At 43.7% G+C, this 20,106-nt stretch overlaps 1 protein-coding gene across 1 annotated transcript in view; it reads left to right on the plus strand.

Annotated features, from left to right (window-relative positions):
* WDR88 (WD repeat domain 88) overlaps window positions 1–20,106 on the plus strand; it is a 47,885-nt gene that overhangs the window by 3,817 nt on the left and 23,962 nt on the right. The window contains exons 2-5 of the mRNA XM_010849279.1: window positions 6,617–6,727; window positions 12,426–12,514; window positions 13,764–13,827; window positions 18,287–18,425. Coding sequence (XP_010847581.1) covers window positions 6,617–6,727; window positions 12,426–12,514; window positions 13,764–13,827; window positions 18,287–18,425 — 403 coding nt within the window. The remainder of the gene's footprint in view (window positions 1–6,616; window positions 6,728–12,425; window positions 12,515–13,763; window positions 13,828–18,286; window positions 18,426–20,106) is intronic.

Genomic DNA, 20,106 nt, shown 5'->3' on the forward strand with positions numbered 1-20,106 from the left:
CCACTTCTCCCAGCTACCTAGAGGGGAAAGGCCCTCTCATTCCTCACAGCCCCACGCCCGCGTGTTTTCCACAACCCCGAAACCGCTCCGCTACCCTGCATGCCCGCCTCCCCTCATCCCTGAACCTCGGGCTGAATTTGCCTCACCCCAACCTGGTCCTCCCCATCCATAGTTCCTGTATTTGTGCGGGCACTGCCTGGCAGCTGAGCCTCGAATCCCTCCTCGCGGGTCCCCAAAACTCAACACTGTCAACTTAGGGGAAAAAAATGCACAACGTAAGAGTTACCAGTTCAGTTTTATTCCTGGAGCTTACCGAGGACTATAGCATGGGAGATGACCTCTCAGAAAGCTCTGAAGGACTGCTCCAAAGAGGTAAGGGAGAAGCCAGGATATATGTGAACTTTTTGCTGGGAAAAACATAGAGGCAATCATACAAAGATGAGCGTGCACATGCACACACACACACACACACACACACACACACACTCTTCCTTTCTTAATATAGATCTGAGTTTCTGACCTATATCATTTTTCTTGTCTTAAAAGAACGTTTAACCTTTCTTGCAAGGTAGATCTACTGGTAACAAGTTTCCTTAATTTTTGTTTGGGAAGTCTTTATTTCTCCTTCATTTTTGAAGGGTAATTTTGTAGGATAGAAATTTCTAGGTTGGTGAGTTTTTTCTCTCACTGCTTGGAATATTTCAGCCTCTTGTTACTTGCATGGCTTCTGAGGAGAACCTGGATGTCAGGCTTATCTTTGCTCCTCAGTAGGTAAAGTGTCTTTCTCCTCTCACTTCTTTCAGGTTTTTTAAAAAATATTTATTTTTATTTATTTATTTTGCTGGGTCTTAGTTGTGGCATATGGGATCTTTAATCTTCACTGTGGCATGTGGAATCTTTAGTTGAGACATGAAAAAGAGAAAGTGTTAGTTGCTCAGTCCTATCCAACCCTTTACAACCCCATGGCCTCCCTGGAATTCTCCAGGCAAGAATATTGGGGTGGGTAGACATTCCCTTCTCCAGGAGTTGAAGCATGAAAACTCTTAGCTGTGGCATGTGCGATCTAGTTCCCCGACCAGGGATCACGCCTGGGCTCCCTGCACTGGGAGCATGGAGTCTTACACACTGGACCATCAGAGAAGTCCCTCTTTCAGGGTTTTTTATCTTTGATATTCTGTAGCTTTAAATGGTAGGAGTAGATTTTTATTTTATTGTTTTGTATTTATCCGGTTTGGTGTTCTCTGAGCTTCCTGGATCTATGATTTAGTGTTTGAAATTAGTTTGGGGGAAATTCTAAATCATTATTTTTTCAAATATTTTTCTGTTCCTTTCTCTCTTCTTCTGGTATTGTTATGTATGTTATACCTCCTGTAGTTAGTTGTTTCACAGTTCTTGGATGGTCTGTTCTGGTTTTTTTCCCAGTCTTTTTCCTGTTTGCTTTTCAGTTTTGAAGGTTTCTATTGAGATATTCTCAAGCTCAGAGATTCTTTCCTCAGCCAAGTGTAGTCTAGTAATAAGCCTATCAAAGATATTCATCATTTCTCTTATGGTGTTTTTGATCTGTAGCATTTCTTTTTGGTTCTTTCTTAGAATTTTCATCTCTCTGCTAACATTACCCATGTGTTTTTGCATAACTGTCTACTTTATTCATTAAGCCCTTAGCATATCATCAGAGTTGTTTTAAATTCCTGGTCTGATAATTCCAACATCTCTGCCACATCTGAGTCTGGTACTGATGTTATGTTTGTGCTCTCTCTTGAAACTGTTTTCTGCCTCTTAGTGTTTCTTGTAATTTTTTCTTGATAGCCAGACATGATTTACTAGGTAAAATGAACTGCAATCAACCATCCTTTAGTAATGTGATTGTTAGGTGTGGGGTGCAGAGGAGCATTCTATAGCCCTGTGATCAGGTTTCTGTCTTTTAGTGAACCTGTGCCTCTAGACTGTTAACTTCACATGTGCTTTTTAGTCTGAAACCCCCACCCTTCACTTTTACATGCTATAGGATGGCTAGAGCTTGCTAGGGTTGGGTACTTCTCTTTCCCCTGCTCAGCTGATTTCTGATAAAATCTGAGCAGATTAGACTGGTTAGTTTCTCCTGAGGGCAGAATTTAAGAAGAACAGGATGCTGTGGCATATTCAAAATGGTTCCTTTTCCCTGCTGGAAGCACAAGGGGATTTTCCTCCTGTTTTCACTGTGAGGATTAGGACTGCTCCTGGAGATAACACTCACAAAATTGTGGAGTTTTTTGTAGATCCATAACTGGATTCCCCTTTGGAGTTTTAACTCTCAGAGTTATCCACACCCGAGCCTCCAGCAATTGGTCAATTACAGTTCAGGTCTCCCTATCCTGGCAATGGTTCCCACGGAAGTTGCTGCTCCTGGATTTCTGCTCTGGTAACTTGGAATTCTTTGTATTTGCCTGCCTTTCTTTCCGATTTGGGGGACAGCCATTTGGCTTGTGACCTCACTTCTTTTGTGGACCTAAGAGATTTTTCAGTTCAGTTCTTTCCTTGTTGTGAGGATGGAGTGGGGACTTCCAAGCTTTTCACGTACCAGATCAGAAGAAAGAAGTCCTTCATTTCCTTTTTATTGCATAGTAATATTCTGTTGTATGGATATACCTCATTTTATTTACTCATTCATCAGTGGATGGACATTTGAATTGTTTCCAGTTTTTCTTTTCAATTGTTAAAAAATAGAAGTGTAGTTGACTTAAATGTTGTGTTAGTTTCTAATGTAGAGCAAAGTGATTCAAAATACATATATTCAGGATATGTGTATTCTGTATGTATATGTTCTTTTTCAAATTCTTTTTCACCATAGTTTATTACAAGATATTGAATATAGTTCCCTGTGTTATTGTAATAGGTCCTTGCTGTTTATTTTGTATGTAATAGTATGTATCTGCTAATCCCAAACTCCTCATTTATCCTTATCCTCCCTTTCATCTTTGATAACTGTAAGTTTGTTTTCTCTGTCTGTGAGTCTGTTTCTGTTTCATAAATAAGTTCATTTGTATCATTTTTTCAAGATTTCACGTATAAGTGATATCATATATTTGTCCTTCTCTGACTTACTTCACTCAGTCTGATGATATCTAGGTTCATCCATGTTGCTGCAAATGGCATTAAATCATTCATTTTTATGGCTAACATTCCACTGTATATTTGTACCATGTCTTCTTTTTCCATTCATCTGTCGATGAACACTTAAGTTGCTTTCATGCCTTAGTTATTGTAAATAATGCTGCTATGAACATTGGGGTGCATGTATCTTTTCAAGAGAGAGTATTCCTCTTTTTTTAATATGTGCTCAAGAATGGGATTGCTGGGTCATATGGCAACTCTATTTTTAGGTTGTTTTTTTTTTTAAACCACCATACCATTTTCCATAGTGGCTGTACCAACTTACATTCTTACCAACAGTGGAGGAGGGTTCCCTTTTCTCCACATCCTCTCCAGCATTTATTATTTGTAGACTTTTTGATGGTGACCATTCTGACTGATATGAGGTGATACCTCGTTCTAGTTTAGGTTTGCATTTCTCTAATAATTAGTCCATCCTAAAGGAAATCAGTCCTGAATATTCATTAGAAGGACTGATGCTGAAGCTGAAACTCCAATACTTTGGCCACCTGATGCAAAGAACTGACTCATTTGAAAAGACCCCAGTGCTAGGAAAGATTGAAGGCAGGAGGAGACGGGGATGACAGAGGATAAGATGGTTGGATGGCATCACCAACTCAACGGACATGAGTTTGAGTGAACTCCAGGTGTTGGTGATGGACAGCCTGGTGTGCTGCAGTCCATGGGGTCACAAAGAGTTGGACACGACTGAGAGAGTGAACTGAACTGAATAACTAGTGATGTTGAGCATCTTTTCACATGCCTATTGGCCACCCACATGTCTTCTTTGGAAAAATATCTATTTAGAGCTTCTGCCCATTTTTTTAATTTGCTTGTTTGTTTTGAGTTGTATAAATTGTTTGTATACTTTGGAAATTAAGTCCTTTTCAATTGCATCATTTTAAAATATTTTATACTATTCCATAGGTTATCTTTTCATTTTTTAATGGTTTTCTTGGCTGTGCAAAAGTTTATAAGCTTGATTTGGTCCTATTTGTTTATTTTTGCTTTTTCTTTTTCCTTGGGAGATTGATCTAAGAAAAACATTGATATGATTTATGTAAGAGAATGTTTTGCCCATTTTCTTCTAGGAGTTTTATGGTATCATGTCTTATATTGAAGTCTTCAAACCATTTTGAGTTTGTTTTTGTGTACGGTGTGAACAGTGGTCTAATTTCATTGAGTTACATGCAACTGTCCAGCTTTCCCAACACTACTTGCTGAAGACAATGTTTTTTCCCCATCGTATATTCTTGCCTTCTTTGTTGAAGATTAGTTGACCATGGGTGTGTGGTGTTTCCAAGTTTCAGTATCATGACTACTATGGCTATGAAGGCCCATGTTAAAGTTTGGACGTATGGTTTCATTTTTCTTAGGTGCAGTCCAGGAGTAAAGTTACTGCATCATAAGTTAACACATATGTTAAAATTTTTGAGGAATTGCTGAACTATTTTCCAAAGTGGCTGCACGATTTTACATCACACTAGCCATATATGAGAGTTCTGATTTCTCCACATTCTTATCAATTCTTGTTATATGATTTTTTTTTGATTATAGACATTGTTCTAGGTATGAAGTGGCATCTCAATATGTTTCTTTTTATTTTTTCGATGTTTGTGGCAGATGCATATAATGGGTTGCTTTTAGTAGACTGATCTATATAGCAGCCCTGTAATCTTCATTTATTTATTTTTGGCTGTGCTGGGTCTTCATTGCTGTGCATGGGCTGCTCTCTAGTTGTGGTGTGCAGGCTTTTCATCGTGGTGGCGTCTCTCAGTGCAAAGCAGGGGCTCTAGGGCCCTCGGGCTCCAGTAGTTGCAGCTCACATGCTTAGTAGCTGCAGCTCGCAGGCTCTGCAGTGCAGGCTGAGCAGGTGTGGAGCAGCAGCTTAGTTGCCCCTCAGCACGTGGAATCTTCCCACACTGGAAATTGAACTTGTGTCCCCTGCATTGGCAGGTGAATTCTTTGTCACTGGACTACCAGAAAGTCCTCAATATGTTTCCTTGGTTGGTTGGTTTGTTCTGTTTTTTATATTTAGGTACTGCAATTGAATGTACCTAACCCAGTTTTATCGAGGTATCATTGATATACAGCACTGCATAAGTTTAAGGTATACAGCATAATGTTTTGACTTACATACATCATGAAATGATTACCATAACAAGTTTAGTGAACATCCATCATCTCATATAGATACAACATTAAAGAAATAGATTAAAAATATTTTCCTTGTGATGAGAACGCTTAGGATTTATTCTCTTAGCTCAATATGGTTTTGATCTACATTTCCCTACTGGCTTATGATGTTGAGCATATTTCCATGTGTGTGTAGATAATTTACATACCTATTTTGGAGAAATGCCTATTCAAATATTTTGCTCATTTTTAATTTGTATTGTTTGTCTCCTTCTTGCTGAGTTTTAAGAGTGCTTTATGTATTCCATATACACATCCTTAATCTGATACATGACTTGCAAACATTTTCTTCCATTGTGTGAGTTGTTTTTTTACTTTCCTTTTAAACATTTTTTCTTTTTATTGTTTTCTATTTTCTTGATGGTATCATTTCAGGCACAAAAGTTTTAGTTTTGATAATGTCCAGTTTATCATTGTCATTGCTTTCGTTGTCATATCTAAGAGGTCACTGCAAATCCACAAAGATATACACCCATGTTTTCTTCTAAGAGTTTTGTAATTTTCGCACTCACATTGAGGTCTTGATCCATTTTGAGTTAATTTTTGTATATGGTATGAGGTAAGTGTCCAACTTCATTCTTTTGCATGTGAATATTCACTTGTTCCAGCACAATTTGTTGAAAAGGTTTTTTCTTTCCCCTTTTATTTATCTTGACACCCTTGCTGAAAATCAAGTGACCAAAACTATGCGTGCTTATTTCTGGATTCTCAGCTCTAGTACCTCCGTCCGTATGTCTGTCTTTATGCCAGTACCACACTGTCGTGATTACTGTCTCTTTGTATGTTCTGAACATTGTTTTGAAATTGGAAATTGAGAGTCCCCTACATTTGTTCCTTTTCAAGATTGTTCTGGCTCTTCTGCTTCCCTTGAGTTTCCTTATAAATTGTAGGATCAGCTTGTCAATTTCAGAAAAGAAGTCTGCCAGAAGGATGGTGTTGAATAAATGACAAATAAATAAATATAAACACTCTTAGTAAGTCTGCTAATCCACGAACATGGGATGCTTTTCCATTTATTTGTCTTAAAATTTCTCTTAGCAATGTTTTGTAATTTTCAGTGTATAATTTTTACACTTTTTTGATTAAATTTATTCCTATTTTGATGCTTTTGTAAATGCAGTTTTTTCTTAACTTTTTTCTATATGTTCATTGCAAGTGTATAAGAATGCTATTGATTTAAAAAATATATTAAATAAATAAATAAAAGCCATAAGAGAATTCTAATTAAAAAAAATATATTAATCTGGTATTCTGCAACCTTCTGAACTCACTCAGTCTATCCTTTTTTCAGATCCCATTTAAAACTATGAGGGGACACGAGCACATTGTGAGCTCCTGTAACTTCTGTGTGGATGACACCAAGGTCCTCAGTGGCTCCTATGACTGCACCGTGAAGCTGTGGGTAGGTGGCCCTGCGTTAGGTGGAGCCAAAACATCCCGTAAGCTTATGTCACCTCTTATGGGATTTCCCTAGTACTGAGTTCCCAGACATTCAAGGATCCCAAAGATTGGAGAAGCCTTTCTGAACAAAGTGCAAGAAGCAGCAGCAAAGTGAGGGCTCACTCTAGTGTTAAGTCACTGGAGAGAGATGAAGTTAGTGTGGCTGCTGTCAGCCTGTTGACTTGGAAACAGTGGGAGCAGGGGTGGAGACCATTGGACCAGGAGCTCGCCAGCTTTTGCTGGAGGATGTGCCTGAGGGTCTCTGAGCTGTGTCATCTCTCTGGGTCTCCTCACTTGGAATATTCAGTTCCATCCACAGAGATGGTATGTCCAGGCCTGGGCGATCACAAGAGGACAGAAAAGTGGGCAAACCTGGGACCTGTCCGTGAAGAGTGATTGGAAGAGGCAGGCCAGAGAATAGGTCAGTGCTGTAAGATGCAGGGGGCAGGGGCCCAGGAACAGGGGTGTGATGGTCAGATGAGGCTATAGAGAGGTGGCCACTGTGAACTCTTTCAAAGCCTTCAGGGCAGAGCCAGCAGACCCTGGCGGGCCTGCTTGGGTGTTCTGCTGGTCATTCAGGAGAAGAGGAGGAAGTGTCAGGACTGGGAGATGGCAATGACCATCGGGGGCCATTCCGCAGACGACTGTGTGGTGAGGCTGGCCCCCTGGGGAGGACAGTCAGTTCGGAGTTTTGCTATCTCCTCTGGCTTCAGGAGCAGGAGGGGGACAGGATGGAGTGAGTTAAGGCTAATTCCTGGGTTCCAGTTTGGGCAACTAGGTAGAGGATAGCTCTCACCTTCCAGATACCCTTAGAGGGACATCTTCTGGGTCTTGGTGGGTTCCAAGCCAGGAAGACTAGCCAGGAGGGTTTGGGAGCTCTCCAGATAGTTCAAGCCCCACATTAGGGACATACTAGATATTTGACCCTGGGTGGTTACATGACCTCCTGGGCCTCCCTGAATTTCCCTAGGCCCCTCAGGATCAGCTGAGAGCTGGGGCTACTCCAGGGCCTGCCTGGCCCATTCCAGGTCCCTACAGACATCCACTCCTTTCTCTTCTGTGGCCCTTATCCACCACCCCCTCCACCCAGCCCCATGATCTTCTTGCTGGGAACGCCACTGGTTCCTCTGGAAACCCCAGGCCCTTTCTTAGTCCTCTAGGATGACCGAGAAGGCCCAGAAGCAAGGGGGCTTCTGCTGGTTGTCATCACCTGTGGGGAGGGAGGTTGGTGACTTTCTAAGTGTGCATTCTGCTTTACCATCTTCAGATTTTCTCATGTTCTGCTCACCTTTTGAGTCAGTGGAAAGACTCACAGGGGTTTCTGTCTATTTTGGCCAAAGGGTTTCTCTCTCTCTAAGGGTAAGTCTGCCTGTTTTTTCTGGTTGTCCCAGTATTAGGGAGCATCCATCAAGACATCCCTGACTCCCCACAGCAGCCTCACTGCCCTTGCTTCCTGCCTACTCCATGCTCCTTCCAGGATGCAGTCACCGCAGCCTGTCCAAACTCCCTCCATCCCTGACCTGCTCACAGCCCTACCACTCTGTTCCACCTTCTCCAGTTGCTCCCCCTCCACCCTCTGCCCTCCTTCATACATTCATGCCTAGTTGCAAAATCACCCAGTTCTCTGGTCTCCCTGCCTTAGCTGCCCCTCCAACGGGTCCTCTTTGCTCCTCCTGGCTCTCTTTTCTCCATCTTTGTTTCTGCTGCTGGCTCCTCCTGTGGCTCTCCCTGCCCCAGTTACAGTTCTTGGGCGAGCCCTCCCTCAGGGGGTGACAAGTCATTACCATGTGCATCACCTTCTCCATTGAGGTATCTTTGGAAAAAGTCTCCTTGCCTCTCTCTTTTCTCCCCCACTCTCATCACTGTTTTCCCCCTCAAACCCACCACAAGCCCAAATATCTAGCTTAGCCTTTATTTATTTATTTGGCTGCACCGGGTTTTAGTTGCAGCATGTGGGATCTAGTTCCCTGACCAGTGATCAAACCTGGGCCCGATGCATTGGGGGTGCGGAGTTTTAACCATTGATCCACCAGGGAAGTCCCCTGGCTTAAGCTTTAAAAAGGCTCCCTTTCTCCTAACTGAAGATCATTGTGAATAATTTAGAAAATCCATCAATGTATGAAGAAGTGGGGGAAAAAATTATCCTTATCTTACACCCAGTCGTCCTCTAGTATGGTACATCTCTTTTCAGTCATTATAGAAAAAACTGCTTTGCTAGTCTTTCTCATATTATGAAGGTAAGATGGCTTTATCAAAAAACATAAGAACATAAGAAACACAAAAGAACAAAAAACATTAAGAACACAAAGGAAAAAAATCATTCTGTGAATCGTGGGTAAACTGCCGTGAAAAGGTTGGAGTGTAGTTTCTTTTTCCTGTTTGAACATGTGTACACATATTTATGAAATTGAGACCACACAGTAAAACTGTTTATATAGCGACAGTAAATATGGGCTACAAATACCATCTCACCGCCTTTATTAGAACCACTTTCTCACCATTCATTCAAAGTCCAACCAACCAATCTTAAATTATCTGAATCCACAGAAAGGGTTCCTGGTCCCAAACGTCAAGTGAAGGGGTAACTGTCTCCATTTGTTTTCACATACCCCTAGCCGATGGCCCAGTTATTTCAAGAAACATTCAGTACAAAACATAGACATTTCCACTGTCTGGCAACATCTGGCTCTATTGCCATGTAGCTCTCCTGCCAAGCAATTCATGGCAGTGCTCATTTTCCAAGAGGGTCATCAGTCCGCGATTGCTGTTTTCCCTCTTGGCCATATGGTGGCACTATCGAGCACTGAACCTGTGCAGCCCCATAGACCTCACATTCTGTTCTAGTGCTGCTGTTAGCTGGCCCAGGGCTAAAGCCACAGACTGCAATAGGCCTCATCCTCAGGACCCACAGTGATCTTTTTTTTTTTTTTTAGTTCCCAGACACATTTTTTTTTTTGGCAACCCCATGGACTCTACAGTCTATGGAATTCTCCAGGCCAGAATACTGGAGTGGGTAGCCTTTCCCTTCTCCAGGGATCTTCCCAACCCAGGGATCGAACCCAGGTCTCCCTCATTGCAGGCAGATTCTTTACCAGCTGAGCCACATGGGAAGCCCTCAGACACATACTTTTTTTTAGAGTAACACACCCTCCAGGGAGGCTGGATCATCGGCCATCTGCTGCTGCTGTTGCTGCTAAGTCGCTCCAGTCGTGTCCGACTCTGTGCGACCCCATAGACGGCAGCTCACCAGGCTCCCCCGTCCCTGGGATTCTCCAGGCAAGAACACTGGAGTGGGTTGCCATTTCCTTCTCCAGGATCATCGGCCATCAGAGGCAGTCATTTCTTCCCAAGTCATGAGGCTCATGAGCTGAGCCTCCAGCCTGGATATCTCCTGCCTCCATGAGTTCCTCTTTGGTATCTCTTCCTGCCAGGGGGCTTTGATTAAGGACCTGGCTGTTTAGAGTCTCATGGAGCAGGGGTTGAGGGACTGGATCTGTGCAGAAAAGAGTTTGCACAGGTGGCCTGAAGCTGCTGTCCCTGCAAAGACCCGCTGGCAAGGCTGGCCTTGGCTGGCATCTGGGAACTTCACTGGCAAACACTGTCCTACAGTCATATGAATCTTTCCCTAGGTGATCCAGGGGGCTCGCTGTGTCCAGACTGTGCAGTCCACGTGGGTGGTGCTTGTGTGACCAGACCTCAGTAAAAATCTGGGTCCCGAGGCTCAGGTGCACCTCCCTAGAAGACAGCACCTGACGTGTTGTTATGACTGGTTGCTGGAGGAATTAAGCTCATCCCATGCTACTCACAGGGAGAGACTGTCTTTTTCAAAATTTATTTATTTTTAATTGAAGGATAAATTGCTTTACAATATTGCATTGGCCATTCATCAACATGAATCAGCCATGGGTATACATATGTCTCCTCCCTCTTGAACCTCCCTCCCACCTCCCACCCCTCTAGGTTGTTACAGAGCTTCTGTTTGAGTTCCCTGAGTCACACAGCTAATTCCCATTGGCTATCTATTTTACACATCGTAGTGTATATGTTTCCATGCTACTAGGGAGAGACTCTTGGAAGCAGTGCCTGGTTTTCTCTGGACCTCGCCCCACGTGCCCTTCCCTTTGCTGATTTTGCTTTGTGTGTTTTGGCTGCTGTAAATCTTAGCTGTGAGCATGCCTGTATTCTGAGTCCTATGAATCCTGGAGAATCATCAGTCTTGAGGGTGGTCCTGGGGACCCCTGACACAGAGCCCTCTGCCTCCCAGCAGGCTTATGGTCTTAATTGAATTGGTCTCTGCATATCAGGGAGAATTGTCCCGGCCTAGTCTGGTCAGGCCAAAAGCTCTCCCAACCAGGCACCATGATTTCACATAACAATGCAGGGTCTTTCTAGAAATTCATTGTCTTGCTAATAGCATTTGTTTCAAGGGGACTTTCCACCTCGGCTTATCCTGAAAAGTTGTGGACACATTTTTTTTTTTTTCCAAAGATTTTTTGATGTGGACCATTTTTACAGTCTTTATTGAGTTTGTTACACTGTTGGTTTTGTTTTGGTTTTTTGGCCACGATGCCTGTGGGATCGTAGCTCCCTGACCAGGGATTGAACCTGCACCCCACGAACTGGAAGGTGAAATCTTAACCACTGGCGCGCCAGGGAAGTCTCCGCATTTATTGAAAGCATTTTTATTTCTGTCACTCAAGCACCTTTCACGTTGGTGCCCTCATTGTTCCTATCATATTACCAGTTATTATTACTACTTTGTCCTCATCATATTCTCTAGTTATCTCCCTTCAGTGTGGTAACAGTTGCCTGGGTCCCTCTGTTGGCTGTCTTAGAGTTTAACTGCCCCCTTTAGGTGGACACAGACTGCTGCCGGTGAGTTTGCTGTCTGACCCCTAAAACACACGACGAACCCTTTTCCATTAAACTTTTCATTTGGAGTATAGTCAATTAACAATGTTGTGATAGTTTCAGATGGACAGCAAAAGGACTCAGCCATCCATATACATGTATGCATTCTCCCCCGAACTCCCCTCCCATCCAGGCTGCCACATAACACTGAGCAGAGTTCCCTGTGCTATACAATAGGACCTTGTTAGTTATCCATCTTAAATATAGCAGTGTGTGCATGTTGATCCCAAACTCCTTAACTATCTCTTCCCCCTACTCTTCCCCCCTGGCAACCGTAAGTTCATTGATGAACCTTTTTTGTGCACAAGTCTTTGACCACAATTTAGATTATTTACTTAGGGAAGACTGTCCCCGCGGGGGCTGCCGTGCCCCCGCCCCAAAATAGAATTGCTGGTTCAAACTGTGGGAATTTTTAGAAAGTTCTTGAAAGATCTTGCTAGATTCTGTGAAGCCTCTTTGGCCAGGAGAGAACAAGAATATTACCTGTTTGCAGCTTTGCCTTCAGAGTGGCCCGTTTCCATGGGCCACTTCCATGGACGGGGAGTTTCCTGGGGATGCCGTGGATGGTGATGGTGGCCTTCTTGCCCTGGGAGTGGTGGGGAAGTCTTTTCACCCTTCTGAGCTGGGGGAAGCGTCATAGGACCATGGGTACTCAACCAAGCTCAGGGTTGATGCTGAACTCAGCTCATTGCTTCGGTTGACACTTTAGTGACCTCTGACCCTCTCCCGCTCTCTCCTGCTGATCCGAGGATGCTATGGATGGATCCATTGTTCGGGATTTTGAGCCGGTGCCCGAAGGTCCTGTTTTAGAATGCAGCATCACAGCTGACAGCAGAAGGTGACTTGCCCTCATTTGACTCTGGTCAGGAAGGTGAGCAGGAAGGGCAGGCCCGCACACAGCATGCCAGGGACCCTTCACTGTCTTTTCAGCAAACACCTGACCTTACACTCCCGTATGCTGGTCTCATGGTTTCCATCTTTTGCTGTGAGAACCAAGTAGATGTGGTGACTGAAAATTTTAAATGCCAAAAAGACGAAATGTACTGTGACTGAAGCCACTCTGAATGTTCTCCGTGGAGTTTCTTTCCCGCGGTCACGCCTGTGGACCAGCTGCAAGGTTCGCTAGTGATTCAGTGCAGGCCCTCATGTCACAGGGGGAAACCAGGGCCCAGGAAGAAAGCCTGAGCCGTCACCTGGGGAGAGTCGGTTTGGGAGGCCGCCCTGGGGTGCATTTGCATTCACGCTTCACACAGATGTGAGATGAGCTTTTAAAAGGGGATTTGCTTTAAAATGGATTTGCTTTTACCCTGAGCAGCAGCTACAAAATTAATCTACTAGTGAAAACACATGGGGGAATGTAAGCTTCATGTACATGCTCATTCGCTCAGGCATGTCTGACTCTTTGCGACCCCATGGACTGTAGCCTGCCAGGCTCCTCTTTTTCCAGGCAAGAATATTGGAATGGGTTGTCACTTCCTACTCCAGGGTAAGCTTCATGGGAATTTATCTCATATAGAGGACACGTTGTCACTGAAACATGCGATATAAGAAGACAAGGGTACACTTATATTACTGGGTTGGCCAAAAAATTCATTAGGGCTTTTCCATAACATGGGAAAATCTGTATGAACTCTTTAGCCAGCCTAATAGTGTAAATGTACAAGAAAGCATTCAGAATAAAATGAGCTTTGACAGTCTTATCCTGTAAAAAAAAAAAAAAGATGTGAAATCAGTACAAGAAGTGATTGATCCTTGTGAGTTGTAGCTATCCTTCTAAAAGAAGTCAATTACAGAACAGAAGAAATGATACCTTTAATGCCCCAGATAGAAAAGGACATATTTGGGTGGCCGATTAAAGGATTAAGGAAGAAAATGGTGTCATGGTGCCTTCTGTGTTAGGATCTTTCTGTTTTCACTGAGAACCCCCAGTTCTCCAGGGGCCTCATGAAGTATCTTTAGAAAGATTCAAGTATTTTTTGCAGTCTTGGTCCTAAACTGTAGAAACTGTCTGTTAAATATTTGATCTTTCTTAGAAACCACAGGCGTAATAGTCTGGGTCGTTAAGACTCTTGTCATTTTCTTTCCAGAATCGTTGCAGCATCTTATGACAAAACAGTGAGGGCTTGGGACGTTGAAACAGGCAAGCTGCTGGTATGTATGCTCTGCCCTGGTGGAGATGTCACAGCACAGGGTCTTCTGGTTTTGTTTTTTTTTTTTTCATGTTTTAATTGGAGTATAATTGCTTTACAATATTGTGTTAGTTTCTGCTGTTCAATGATGTGAATCAGCTCTATGTAAACATATATCCCCTCCCTCTTGAGCCTTCCTCCCACTGCCCCCGCCCATCACATCACACTCCTTTAGGTCATCACAGAGCATCGAGCTGAGATCTCTGTGCCATGCAGCAGTTTCCTGCCAGCTTTTGTTTTACACATGGTAGTATATCCCATGGACAGAGGAGCCTGGTAGGCTGCAGTCCATGGGGTCTCGAAGAGTCAGACACGGGACACGACTAAGCGACTTCACCTTCACTTTTCACTTTCATGCATTGGAGAAGGAAATGGCAACCCACTCTAGTGTTCTTGCCTGGAGAATCCCAGGGACAGGGGAGCCTGGTGGGCTGCCGTCTGTGGGGTCACACAGAGTCGGACACGACTGAAGCGACTTAGCAGCAGCAGCAGCAGTATATATATATATGTGTGTGTTAATGCTGTTCTCTCAGTTCATCTCACCCCCTCCTTCCCTGCCTACAACACAGGTTCTTTGCTGGGCCTTAGGTGGCCTTGAGCTGGTCATGGATTGGGAAGAGTAGCCAATCTTCCGGGAAAGGAAAATTTTCTTAGGGACCCAACGTGATGGATGGTGGGCTTCAGGGAAGGAAAGCTATCTGAAGCGGGCAGAGGAGGGCTCTGTTTCAGGGATGGGGAGGATGCGTATAAGGGAAGAAGTAGAGGTGGGGGCAGAGGGTAGGGAGGGTAGCATTACAAACTGAGAGAACTGTGTGGGAAAAGAGACCCTCCCCTGTGGGATGTTGGCTTTTAACAGGGGCAGGAAGTAGAGCTGAGGCCACAGGGTAAAGGCCATGTGGCCAAAGGACAAGGCAACTGGTTCCCAGTCTGTTCTCCATCTGAGAAGGGGCCACCATCCATCCATCCATCCATCCAATGGGCCCAGGATCCCTCTGTCTCCTGCCTAATGTCCGGGCAGCCCTGAGCCTGCTCAGGCGCTCTGCAGGGTTTCCTGCCCCATCCCTGCTGCCCTCCCTGCCCACCCCACCCCAGGCAGCTTCTCGTCACCTCTCTTCTCCCTTTTTCCCTTTCTCCTCTGTTCTCTCCTTAAAAAACAACAACAACAAACTTTCTTTTTAGTGCAAAGATTAATTTATTTTCATTGTGAAACATTTTTAGAAAGAGAAGCCCAGTGTAAAAAAAATAGTGTAACAGTTAGCATCTTGGTGTGTCTTTTCCTGTACACACCTTACATATGAACACGGGCAAGCGTGACAACATGACATGTTCTGCTGACAACAGTGTCATTATATACGATCACTGATTACTCCTGACTTTTAGCATTTTCCCAAATGCTTATTTCATCTCACATAAACGTCCTGCTCTTGTCTCTAGCCTCTTTGTCGTTCTCTTCTTGTTAAAAAACTCTCCCCAGGATGTTTTTATTTATTTTTACAAAATATTTGTTTATTTATTTGGCTGCCCCAGGTCTTAGTTGAAGCATGTGGAATCTTTAGTTGTGGCATGCGGGCTCTAGTTCCCTGACCAGGGGTCAAACCCAGGCTGCCTGCATGGAGAGTGAGAAGTCTTAGCCACTGGACCACCTGAGAAGTCCCTTCGGTAAACTTGTTTTAGTACTTTTATTACTTTTGTTGCACAGGATGTCCATGCCACTTGCCATCTATAGGGCTGAGTTAGTGATCCGCTGCTGCTTGACAAACTATTCCGGAACTTATTTTCAAACAACAAGCATTTATGGCCACGCAGAGTTTCTTTTTTCTGAAATAATTAACGTATTTTGGCTGCACTGGGTCTTCCTTGCTGCACATGAGCTTTCTCTAGTTGCTCTCTGATTGTGGTTCTCACTGTGGTGGCTTCTCTTGTCGCAGAGCACAGGCTCTAGAGCACAGGCTCAGTAGTTGCGGTGCATGGGCTTAGTTGTCCTTCAGCATGGGGGTCTTCCCAATCCAGGGATTGAACCTGTGTTCCCTGCGCTAGCAGGCAGACTCTCAACCACTGGACCGCCACGGAAGTCCTTGCAGAGTTTCGTGACAGAACTTTTGGAGCAGGTTAGCCAGTGGTTCTGGCTTAGGTTTCTTGTGAGGTCATGGTTAGGATGTCATCTGGGGCTGCAGTCTTCTGAAGGCTCACTGAGGGTCTCCTTCCAAGTTGGCTGTTGGCAGGAGCCCTCGGTTCCTTTGCACCCAAGTCTCTCCATAGGGTTGCTTGAGTGTCCTCAGGACATGGCGGTTTACTCCCTCAGAGCAAGCGACTCAAGAGATGGCAGGAGGAAACCCTGGTTTTCTTCTTCTTTTTTTTTTTTTTTTTAATTTTTGTGGTTATAGCTAGTTTGCAGTGTTTCAGGCATATGGCAAAGTGATTCAGGTATGTATTTGTGTGCATGTGTGTGTATATATGTGTACATTATAAACGTGTATATTTATGAATATAAACACATATATTCTTTTTCAGATTCTTTTGCATTATAGGATATTATCCCACCCCCACTTTCCCCTTTGGTAAACATAAACTTGTTTTCTATGTCTGCCAGTCTATTTCTGTTTTGTAAATAAGTTCTTTTGTATCATTTTGTTAAGATTCCACAATAAATGATATCATATGATATTTGTCTTTGTCTGACTTATTTCACTTAGTATGATATTAATAATCTCTAGGTCCATCCAGGTTGCTGCAAATGGCAATAATTCATTCTTTTTATGGCTGAGTAGTATTCCATTTTATGTACATACCATATCTTTTTTTTAATCTCTTCATCTACCAGTGAGCCTTCAGTTGTGTTCATGTCATGGCTATTGTAGATAGTTCTGCTGTGATCATTGGGGTGCATGGATCTTTCTGTTGTTTGTTTATTTCCATGTGTCGGATCTTAGTTGCAGCATGCAGAGTCTGTTGTGTCACGCAGGATCTTTCGTTGTGGTACACAGGCTCCAGAACGTGTGGGCTTGGTAGCTGTGGTGTGCAGCCTTGGTTGCTCTGTGGCATGCGGGGTCTTAGTTCCTCGACCAGGGATCAAACCCACATCCCTTGCATTGGAAGGTGGATTCTTAACCACTGGACCACCAGGGGAGTCCCACATACATCTTTTTGGATTAGAATTTTCATCTTTTGCAGATGTATACCCAGGAGTGGGATTGCTGGATCATAGGGTAGCTGTGCTGCTACTGCTGCTGCTGCTAAGTCGCTTCAGTCGTGTCCGACTCTGTGCGACCCCGTGGACTGCAGCCTACCAGGCTCCTCCATCCATGGGCTTTTCCAGGCAAGAGTACTGGAGTGGGGTGCCATCGCCTTCTCCAAGGGTAGCTCTAGTTTTAGTTTTTTAAGGAACCTCCATACTGTTCTCTGTAGTGGCTGCACCAAATTATATTCCCACCCACAATGTAGGAGGGGTCCCTTTTCTCCATACCCTCTCTAGCATTTATTATTCGTAGACTTTTTGATGATGACCATTCTGACTGGTGTGAGGTGATAGCTCTTTGTAGTTTTGGTTTGCGTTTCTCTAGTGATTAGTGATGTTGACCATTTTTGCATGTGCCTGTTGGCCATCTGTATGTTTTCTTTGGATAAAGCCCTGGTTTCTGTTGTGACCTAGTATCACAACAGTGATACTAGTTTTACAACATATCACTTTTGCTATGTTGTATCCAAAGAAGTAACTCACTGGGTTGAGCCCACACCCTTGGGGTAATTAGACTCCACCCTGAGACTTCCCTGGTGGCTCAGACGTTAAAGAATCTGCCTACGTTCCAGATTTGATCCCTGGAATGGGAAGATTCCTCTGCATAAGGTAATGGCCACCCACTCTACGGTTCTTGCCTGGAGAATTCAATGGACAGAGTTGCCGGCTGGGCTGCAGTCCATGGGGTCGCAAAAATTCAGACATGACTGAGTGACTTTCACTTTTGTGAAGAGAGGACTGTCAAAGAATTGGGGAGCATATTTAAAAAGCTTCACAACAGTAATACCATAATTTATGACATACAGAGAGATTTTCCTTTCCTAGAATGAGTAGCTGTCTGTCCTGAGGGGCTGGGACTGTAGAGTCTTGTCCTCCAGGCAGACTTGTTTACCAAACTGAACAAGAGCCAAGTTGGCCATTACTAGAACCTTGCTGCCAGTTCTGCTCGGTGCCCCCTATCCTTGTTCGTCTCTCCTGGACACACATTAATTACATGTATTAATTAAAAATTAATTCATGAAAACTAAACATTCAGTTCCTTGTTTGCACTAGTCTATTACAAGAACTCAGTGGCCACATGTGGCCAGTGGCTGGCGTATTGAACAGTGCCAAGATAGAATATTTCAGAAAGTCCTCCTGGAACACTGGGCTAGAGAGAAACCTTTTGATTCTTGCCCTATTTCAGTGGAAGCTCAGTCATGAAACCTTCATAGTCTCCGCTAAGTGTTCCCCTGATGGTAAATACGTGGTCTTGGGCTTGGATGTGGATCATGGAATCTTTATAATAGATGCGAAAGACTCCACCACCGTGTCCCGTATCAAAGGTGAGTTTGTGTGGGCTCCCTGCTCTGTTCTGTCTATTATGATAACAGCCACTTGTCGCTTGAATGACAGTGACTTTATTGTTTTACTTGATAAATCAGCAGTGCTGTGAACCATGTCATTAAAGATGGGACATTGATGGATAAAAGTGAAGTGAAAGTTGCTCAGTCACGTCCGACTCTTTGTGACCCAGGCCAGAATACTGGAGTGGGTAGAACCCAAGTTCTCCAGGCCAGAATAGTGGTGTGGGTAGCCTTTCCCTTCTCCAGGGGATCTTCCCAACCCCCAGGGATTGAACCCAGGTCTCCCGCATTGCAGGTGGATTCTTTACCAACTAAGCTATCAGGAAAGCCCTGATGGATAAAAACATGGGCAATTAAAATCAAGAGTGGTTAAGGCTTTTCCACTCAGTCTCATGCTTATAATAAATGAAACATTGTTCTGCTCCAGCTTCACATGGACATTTAAAGTTCATGTTTTATTGAATGAAGACCCAAGCTTCTTGGCTTGCCTGGTGGCTCAGATGGTAGTCTGCCTGCAATGTAGGAGACCCAGGTTCGATCCTTGGGTTTGGAAGATCTCCTGGAGAAGGAAATGGCAACTCACTCCAGTATTCTTGCCTGAAAAATCCCATAGATGGAAGAGCCCAGCAGGCTACAGTCCATGGAGTCATAAAGAGTTGGACATGACTAAGCGACTTCACTTTCTTTCTTTCCAGGCTTCTTAACATTTTATGTGTATTTTCCCACATTCTTCCTTCTTTATTGCTAAGTCACCAGGAAAGCCCATAAAAATAATAATCACTGATTATTAATAACACATATTTATTCTAGTGTTTTATAATAGTGATGATTAGCAATTTTATTACTATCAATTATCATGTATAAAAAAACAAATTCAGATAATTAAAAAGACTAGAATGGCAACTCCTGAAAAAACAGTCATCAAATGTCAATTTCCTGGTTGTGATCCTATGCAATCGTTGTGTAAGAGGTCACCATTGGGGGAAACTGAGTGACAGGCATACAGGGTCTCTCTGTAGGAGTCCTTACAACTGCATGTGAGTTAACAGTTAACTCAGAAGAAAAAAGCATAATCATTGGGAAAAAAATTTCAAAGTGTGTAAGCAGTGGGTTTCCCCAGTGGCTAAAGTGGTAAAAAAAAATCTGCTTTCAACGCAGGAGACGTGAGTTCGGTCCCTGGTCAGGAAGATCCCCTGGAGGAGGAAATGGCAACCCACTCCAGGATTCTTGCCTAGAAAATCCCCATGGACAGAGGAGCCTGGTGGGCGATAGTCCATAGCGTCACAGTCAGACATGACTGCTGTGCCTGTCCTGTCTTCTCCCCAGTGGTAGTGGTTTAGAGGCTCAGTTGTGTCCGACTCTTGCGACCCTATGGACTGTAGCCCGCCAGGCTCCTCTGTCCATGGGATTTTCCAGGCAAGACTACTGGAGTGGGTTGCCATTTCCTTCTCTAGGGAAGCCTGGAGGGACCTATTATTATGATTATTTTTAATTTAAAGAACTTTGCTTATAATTTATTTATTCTAGTCTTCCACAGTATTTCTTCTGATTTGAATTTTTATATCCCTCAAGTTCAATGGAAGAAGTTTTTTTAAATTGTACTGTGAGATAGGTATTTTTTTTTTTATTGGAGTATAACTGCTTTACAATGCTGTGTTAG

Source organism: Bison bison, unplaced genomic scaffold (assembly GCF_000754665.1).
Source record: "Bison bison bison isolate TAMUID 2011002044 unplaced genomic scaffold, Bison_UMD1.0 scf7180017864280, whole genome shotgun sequence".
NCBI classification, from domain to species: domain Eukaryota; kingdom Metazoa; phylum Chordata; class Mammalia; order Artiodactyla; family Bovidae; genus Bison; species Bison bison.